Consider the following 8,875-nt stretch of genomic DNA (forward strand, 5'->3'; position numbering starts at 1 on the left):
CTCAGGGCTGTCACCGGGCGAGCTGGCCACCATCCAGAGCTGGCTGTCCTTCTATGGCGACAACTACGATCCCGTGGGTGAGTGGTCCTGCTGGGTGAGCAGGGACAGGCGGGTGCGAGGGTTGGGGTGCCAGGGTTCGTCCCCAACATGTCCCCTTGGCCAGGGCCGTCCAGCGGTGCTGCAGGAGACCAGCGAACTGAAACCTGGGAGCGAGCGGCTGTACATCACACCTAGCTTGAGCTCTGCTTTCCTCTGAGGGGAAGCTGAACAGTTTTTCCTCCCCATGGCTGTCTGCAGCTCTCTGCCCTGCTTTTGTTCATCTTTGCTGAACAAGAGGATGGAGCCAGAGCTGCGAGTGCTGACATTAGCAGGACTCGGGAGACTGCAGGAGCAGCAGTGCAGGGAAACTATTTTGGGGAATGAGGTGCATGGATGGGAAAGGCTGCGGGGTTCTGCAGCTGAAAGTGGCATTGACTTTCTGATCTTTCCTAAGTCTGTGCCTAAGCTTGTCCTGCGTGGGTTTATTAGTATGGATAAATTGCTGTGTGATCCAAGAGTGGAAGGGATGGAAGCTCAGTTCAGTTCTCACCATGGCGAAATCTACCTTTTTTATCTTTAAATAACAAATAGAACTATTCATTTTCCTTGCCTGGAAACACTGTGGTCTTAATCGGTCTTCTCTTCCAGGGAAGCTGGTGGGCAGATTCTATGATGAAAATGGGGCACCAACAGAAGCCTTAAGGCAGGCTGAGGCTGCGATTGAGGAAGCTCTGAAGTTCAAAGCAGAAAGGGAGCAGAGGAAGCAGCAGTTTCCAGCCTGCAACTCGGAATGGAGCTCTGCTAAGGGCAGCCGCTTCTGGTGTTCTAAACAGAGGTAAACTCTGCCTTCCTGCCATCATTCCTAGACCCTTTGGAGCAGAGCACTTCTGCCCTTTTTTTGGATGTCCTGAGCTTTGTCATTGTCTCTCGTAGCAGGAGTGGCAGAGGGAGACGTCCTGGCTCCTGCAGCCACTGCTGTCCATAGTCTGTATGCGAGGTTCGCGCACTGCTCTGCAGAAGGGCACAGGTTGATCCTAACGTGCCGAGTGCTGGCGTGGCTGGAATGTGCCAGGCATGGTCCCTTCCCTTCCCCGTCAACATTCCTCAAGCTGTGCTTCTGACAGAGGCAGAGCCAACCAGCAAGGAGCAGCTGTGCCGTTCTGTCTGTGCCAGGTTGAGCTGCTGCCGCTGTGTGAAGCGGAGTCCCGAGATTTCTGTGCCAGCCCAGCAACCACAGGTAGCCTCCAAACCAGTTGCACAGAGATGTAGGTTGGACTGGTGAAAATGTTCTCCAGCATGAGGTAGCAGAGAGGAACTCTGCTCAATGACCTGGTGAGCAGGTAAAAGGAAAATAAAGTTTCATCCCAATATTAATTTTTATGAATTTTAGTTGTGATGCAAAAAAATCTTCCATTACATTGGAACCAAAATCAGGTTTCAGAAGTCACCATGTGTGCCTCCTGTTCTCAGGAAAACAGGACAGAAATCTCACTAGGACTGTCTGCTGCATTTGAGCAGGTTTTCTCACCTATCAGGAATCAAGGATTAGCTCATGTGTTTCAGTTTCACAGCTTGTCTCAAAAGCTACTGCCACAGCAGTTTTTACTTACAACCACACAAAAATGAGGTTGAGCTTTGAACAGTCATTTCCTACTTGGCCTATTTAGTTGTGTTCCTCTTTCAGTTGAAGGACTATTTTGTTTTTAAGATGAAATTATTTCATGGACCACATTGCAAAGTACTTAGGCTTCATTTCAGTACACCAGTAGCACCACGTACCTTGGGAGATCTCCTTCTACACGTGAAGGAGCTTGGGCACAGCCTTGGGACTGGGTGTTGTGTGGCAGTCACGTGTGCAAGCGTTTACACGCTTAAAAGATGCAGTAGTTAGGGGAACAGGCAGGATTTGGCCCATAAAGAGAAGTGGTTGCGGAAATATTCGAGACTCTTTTTTCCTTTTGCCCTAGTTCTCAAAATTGCTAAGTTCAGTTACAGTACAGAAGATGGCGTGTGGTTATCTGTGAGCAATTAGCTACCCCCAAAAAAGGCATTTTGCTGTGCTGCGTAAGGGTAGGATTCCTTTTCCAGCAATAGAAACGTGGGAAGCAGCAGTTAGCGGTCCCAGGAGGGTGAGAGCATTGATGAAACCCCGTTCAGGCCGCTGGTTTCTGAAGCAGAGCCAATAAAAGGTATGGGAAGGCTATGGGATGGATATTGGGAGCAAAGTGTACCTCAGTGAGTGTTTTGTTAGTTCTGACTCACAGATTGTCTTGGTTTTTATCTAATGATTCTCTATTCTCTGGAAGGATTTTAATGGGTTTGAATTTGTGATTTATTTTAATTTTCCATTCTTAGTGGGGGAGTGAACAGAGACTGGACTGGAGTCCCCCGGAAGCTGTACCAACCTGGTTCAAAGGGGAGCCACTGCGTATGCGTGAGGAGTACCGGTCCCCCGTGGGGCCAGCCGGACTCCAGTGAGCACAGCAACAGGGGCGATCTGGATAACCCTCACCTGGAGGAATATGAGGGCTGCCATCCACGGGCCGAGCAGTGTGTCCTAACGGCGTGATTCCGAGTGCTAGATCCAAGAAGGGCAGAGAGTCCTGCAGTGAAATGTTGCACTTGGGTGGGCAGTTGCAGCTCCAGCTCCATTCCCTTCCATCTGTCTGTGCAAAAGGAGCAATAACAGTTGTTATTTGTGACTCTTTCTAATGTGTGGAGATGGATTTGAGAGGAGGAAGCACTTCAGCTAAGTTAGTGGCTAAAAAATCAGCAATGGGCTCCTTTCTTTCTTAATACTTTATTCCTATGGCCTTTTTACATCTGGTAACAAACTATAAGATGCACAGTCTGAATTATATTTAAAAACTGATTTATTGTGTTGTCGGGAAATAGATGTTCGTGTGCTGGGTACCATGTGTTGTGTTTTAAGGCAGCAAGGTAGTTGGCACAAGAACTGCTGCAGCATCGCTGACCTCAGTTTATGCAGTTCTCCAGTCCCTTGAACTTTGCCTACTGCAAGGATGCTCCTTCCCAGTCATCTGATTTACTCCAGAGAGTTTAAAGGTAGCAGGGAGAAGCCTGAATTTCTCCTACAATTAAGATATAGTATCTCGAAGTTGTGCAGTTTAGTCATACACAAGCTTTATCAAATTCCTGGAGTTCAGAAGGCAAAGGTCAGAGCTCAATTTCCTTATTTAGTGTTTGTAGATACTGTGCAAAGAAGATACTGGAAACCACCTACGAGGATTGTTGGTTTATATTAACCTTGCATCCTGGTCCTGCACTTCACTGCTTTCAAACTACTCCCATCAGGAATGAGTAGTTTGAAAGAGGCAATAACAGAAGCTATATGGCAACACACCTGCCCTGCTCTAACCTGCATCCCATCTCCTCCCCTCTGGTACACATCCATCAGACCTGAGGCTGGAGGTATCCTCCCCAGGCCCAGCTCCTTAAAGTCTGGACATATTTTATCATAGCTGGCAAAATTCAGTGAGTGACTCCCAGGAGAGCAGGGCACGTTATTACTATTTCTGTGCAGGCCTGAAAAGGACCAGGGCATACCTGCGTAGGGCCCGGGTGCTGCAAACCCACTTGCTGTTGAGTCTGAGTTTGCTGTTAGAACGAGCTTCTGGCAGAGCTGCAGCCGTGGCACAGATCCCTGCTGAGCTGTCTTCAGTTCTTTTCCTGAAGGCAACCACCACCTATTCATGAATAGCCAGGAGGCACTTCTAAACTCATTAGTTTTGAGCTGCTACTACCTCTAAAGAAAGTTCCATAAATGAAAGTAATTAGTTAATAACCAGTGCGATTACAGGAAGGCTGGGAGCTTCAAAGCAAGAGGAATCACTGCAGTGACAGGAGGACACACTACAGCACTTCTCACCTACAACACTAAGATGAGGCTACAAGTGCCCTGGCAGGGAGCTGTACAGCAATTTAAACACGTATGTGCTTAATGTAATCAATGTTCGGGGGTTTGTGTTTCAGGTTTGTTTTTTTTTTTAACCTCATGCTGGTGTATTTCTTTTCCACCATAATCTTGAAGTCCGCCAAGGCACTTCCAGGCAGCTGTGCCAGCTCTTAGCAGTCATCAGTGGAGGATATAGATGTAGGTAAGCAGCAACAGAGCCATCACACAGCATTCAAGGCCCCTGGCACAGTTGTAGGAGGGAAGCTCAGCCCTGGGAGTTGAGGGGGCTATTCATGTCACCTAACAATCCTAAAAAGTAAGCTGTGTAAAATCTGCAGGAAAGAGCTGCAAAGCAGCACTGCCTTGTCTCAACAGCTTAGTGGGCATTATTAGGGTCAGCACACCATCTGCTTTTAGCTACATCTTCTTTAACAAAAACTTGTGTGTAGAGGTTAAACCATCCCCACAAATGATTGGTGAGGGTCTTTAAAATAGCTTTAAAAGCTGCAGCAAATTCCAGATTAGTAAATACTGTAAGAAGTGGTTTGTAAGTATAAGTTAACATCACAAGTTGGAGGCCCAGTGAAGGTGTTACCAGCTGGGGAACTTCTAAGCAAGTTTCATTGTGCTGTAGTGCTTCAGCACTATGCAAACAGTGCTCGAAGGCTGATCTTCAAGAGCTACACAAAAATCAAATAAACTGCTGCAGCAAGGCAAGAGGGGATGGCGTTGCTTTAAGTTAAAGTTGGTTGAAAACCAGTTCACAGCTTACTCCTCAGTTTGGTGTTTGGAAACACTGGGGGGCAGGGAAGGAAGTTTGACTTGCCCTAGGAATAAGTCATCTATTAAAGCAAACAAGGAGACTCCCTCATTGACCTGAAGTGCTCCACAATTATCTTCTTTCTACTCCCATTCAAAAGCTCAGCTAGATCCTCCCATGGTAGAAAGGGTGGGAAGAAAAGAGTGGCAGTTAGAGGGGTCAAGGCAACACGGTGCTCTACGGAAACTCACCCCTCATCTGTACTTTAAGCTTTTTATTAATAAAAGACACATCACAAAGATGTTTTGGCTGGTTTTGCTATTGCAAAGAAGCTTTCCTTCTCCTGTATTTAACCTGCAGCAGTTTTATGCTCCTCGAGGAGGCTATGCTGCCCACCAGTACAGAACTGAATGCACGAGTAGTACGTTACTTTGAGTCAGTGCTGCTCAACTTGTCCATTTCAATGGATCTGAGCTGAGAACTGATCTACTCCCTGAACCAGCTCTGGCCTGGAGGAAGTCGGGATAGTTTCATAAGAGTGAGGGGAGGCAAGTCTACTATAAAGGCAATCAAGATGCCTACAGGATATAAATTAGAACACCAGACCTTGTCAGCCGAAAGAACAGTTGTAGCAGTTCCTCAACATTGAGATGAGTACCTGGGATAGTTTCAGAACAAAGAATAAAGTTGTCATGCCCAGTTCAATGTTCTATCCCCATTTTTCCTTGTGGCTTGTGAAGGATAGGTTGCAGAGGGGCAGCTGCCCCTCCAGGAGAAGATAGGTCCTTAACAAGGCTTCCACCTCACGCTGCATTATCTAGGTATGCATTTTATTACAAGTAGAATCATTACACAAGACAGTAATGCATATTGGAAAAATACGTTTTTTACAATGACTCCAGACAAACATTGCAGATAAAATGCCATTGTTCTAAGACTTCCTTTTCTATTTCACAGAGGGTATTAGAAGGTTCAGAGTTATTATGGTCACTCATACAAGCTTTGATTTTTCTAAAGATGAGTTTGCTGCAGTACCAACTCTGCTGGTTACAGGAAAAAGAGGACTTGCCTATTAACATTTGATCTACAAAAAAAATCCAGGCTTGGCCTCCCATATTGTTACAAGTTAATTTATAAGCACTATGAGTTGTACAAGCCATTGCTCTCCAGCACAGGAAGTCATTAAGGCATCTGTCAGCTTTTAGCCAGCAACTTGCTACGCTCGGTTAGTACCTTCAACACTGACATTCGCACTCCACTTAGTGGTGTGAAACAGCGACTACACCTTTTTCAGATACACAAATTAAAACTGAAGCCAGACCACATTTTGTGCTTGTATAAGAGTGCTAGATGACTGCAATCAAAAGGAATCCAGTCTCGGAACAAAAAGCTACAGCATGAACCACCACAGACTTCCCATGCAGCCCTGCTGAAGTGCCCTGAAGCCTGGTTTGACAGCATCACTTCCCAGGGACAGAAACTGGTTTGGTTTCCATTTACCCTTTTGTTCAATGCTTGGCAGACTTGAGTCTCAATATAGTAGATACCATTGAAAGACAGCAGGAGTAAAAGGGGTTTTTGGTCACAACTGTAGTATGCTACAAAAAGGAAGAGCAGTTGTTTATGCAGTTAGAAATGTGTTGACCACTACCACATTACCAAGTGCCTCCATTCACGTTTGTACCCTGCAGTGGAGCATTGCCAGCAAAACTCCCCAAAAAAATCTCAAGAGGTCTGCGAGTTCGGACCAACACTAGGCGGAGTACATGAAGGATTTCACCTTTAACTCTGGCAGAAAGCTATTCAGAGTTGGCTGGAAGGAAACTATCTCAAAGGCACTTTGAAATGATCAAATTCACTGAATTTAGTTGGTTTAAATTTAATGAACACTTCAGGCCATACATGACTTTATCAGTGACCTTTCCTTTCAGACTTCAGTAAGAAAGCTGGTACAATATTGGCTGTAAACAGCAAACTAGGAGCTCTACATGTGGTTTCTCAGATACTTCCCAGAGTTTCAGGCAGTTATAAATAATATTCTACTTTTAAAAAGAACAACTAGCCAGCCTTAAACTTGCCATTCAGTTAAGCTGAGCTTTCACAAGATCCACATTCTCCATCATTTAAAACATTGCTTATTCTGTTAGAACTGAGCTCCCTGGTCCCTTGCTCCTTCCATCAGAGCAGTCACTGAAGAAGTGATGTTGAAATGCTTTAGCAGTTACCTGTTGTGCAGTTTGCCAATTAAGTTGAAGTCCACAGGCTATGGCCTCGGAGGAACGCTCCTCTACTGCTGTCAGTATTCCGAGCACACACCTGCCACTCCACAGCTCTGTAGCTCCAAACCAAGAAGGAAGTCAACGTGTTATCATGGGATACACTAGAGTCACAACTTCTTTCACCAAATGCACTCTCCGTCATTATCTTTCACTGCTAAAGACTTGCAACCAGTGATATTCTAAAACATCAGAAAGCAACGGACTAGTATGTTTGCCATCATCTATTTAAAAAAAAAGCTCCAAACTGTAGCTCAGTTAAATGCTTCAGACACCATTATTTTCTACCTCCTTCACCTAGAATATTATGCCGGAGATGCACCATTTGTATTAGTAACTGTGTTAGAGACCAGCTGTGTTACCCAGGGCATTCTGTGACATGACAGCAGCAGATATTAAACAGTGAGGCAAATTTGTATCATCATCCATTATTCTCCTTTAGTGTTAGGAAGGTGAGATTCCAGTTACAATATGTGCATATTGGAAAATCAAAGTGCAGATCAAGTGAGACTTGATGTGAAATTCATCGTGCAAATGTCAGCAGTTACACCCTCCCCCCTCCTTTTCTTGTACAAGTTTGAGAAAAACCTCAAGTAAGTCTCCCATAAAAAGAAGCAGTCTGGTTTATCATTTCATCTTACTCTTGAAGACTGACAAGTCACTGTTCCAAGCAGGGCAATATGTCACCAGCTTGTCCATACCATACACTGGAGATAACAGTCATTACATAAATCCACACCAGTTCATGGATGAGGAATGCTGAGTCTAAACTAGGTTTATCCCTTGGGATGAAGAGAGCCTTAACATGGCGTGTAGTTTTGGTTAAGTACACATTTTTTCTGACTGAAGCCTTTGCCCACCAAACCATAACCTTGTGTATCAGCAAAGTTTTTTTCCTGTTTACCTAGACAACATGGCATTGGATTTTTACAGATTCAGCATGTTTAAGAGAGCACAACCAGCCTAGATTAAAATACTGCAGCTTAATCCAAATGCCTGGCACCACACTGCCCATTCAGAATCCTTCCTTCAAGGTCAGAAGCCCAGTGTTAACAGGAAGCCTCCAAAGACACTCCCACTCGCCAGCAATCCTGCCAAAACTGGACCCAGATTTACTGTCTCGAGGTGCAGCACATTCTACGCTGGTAGGGTTACCAACTCTCCTGCAGCAGTTAACCAGGGGCTTGATACCAAAGGAAAGTGCTGCTCTCCCTCACAGGATTTATAATGCACTTCAGCATTTATTGCTGTATTACCAGTTACGCTATTTAACCAGTTTTAGTGTTTCTCCATTTAGCATATGCTTAGGCCTTTCAGCGCACTTATGTTCATTTATACAAGTTTGATGAATTGGAAGGATTAGCAATGTAAATATGAGAGTGCAACAAAGACTTTGACAGCTCTAGCAGCTATGAGCAAGAGTACTTACTGGCTAAAACAATCCTGCGCTTCTCTTGAACATGCTAAAGCTACTGAGTCATTTACTGAGGAGGTATCGAGACGTGGATCTGCAATTCTGACTGCTTTGCATCAGATGGTGTAAAGCTTTCTGTTGTAAGGCCACAATTCTTGAGCTATGCTTAGAACTACCCCCATTTTTGAAGAGTTCCTTGAAATGAACAGTGGTTGCAACAGCTCAGTCCAGCTTCACAAGAAGTCTTCTCTGAAGAAAAGGAACATTTATCTTTAAGACAAAGCAAAGAAAAAATACCTGGTTACCCTGAAACTTAATGCCATCTCTACTAAGCAGCCTGAAAGCCACAGGACTTAATAGAGTTGCTCAGTGCAAAGCACCACGTCAAGGACTGACCTGTTTTATGTCGATTCAAACATTAGCCTAACAATTTTAGCCTCCATACCCCACTGCAACTAGAAGAGGGTCTA

The 8,875-nt window shown here is 44.9% G+C and overlaps 1 protein-coding gene across 1 annotated transcript; it reads left to right on the top strand.

Annotated features, from left to right (window-relative positions):
* Positions 1 to 7: 7 nt before the first annotated feature.
* Positions 8 to 2,608, top strand: LOC104458220 (neuferricin; the record flags this gene model as incomplete). Its single annotated transcript, XM_010084124.1, has 3 exons — positions 8 to 77; positions 688 to 874; positions 2,395 to 2,608. Coding segments are annotated over 3 exons (471 nt in total), but the record flags the coding sequence as incomplete, so codon positions are not given.
* Positions 2,609 to 8,875: the final 6,267 nt, after the last annotated feature.

The sequence above is a fragment of the Pterocles gutturalis genome, unplaced genomic scaffold (genome assembly GCF_000699245.1).
Source record: "Pterocles gutturalis isolate BGI_N339 unplaced genomic scaffold, ASM69924v1 scaffold27865, whole genome shotgun sequence".
NCBI classification, from domain to species: domain Eukaryota; kingdom Metazoa; phylum Chordata; class Aves; order Pterocliformes; family Pteroclidae; genus Pterocles; species Pterocles gutturalis.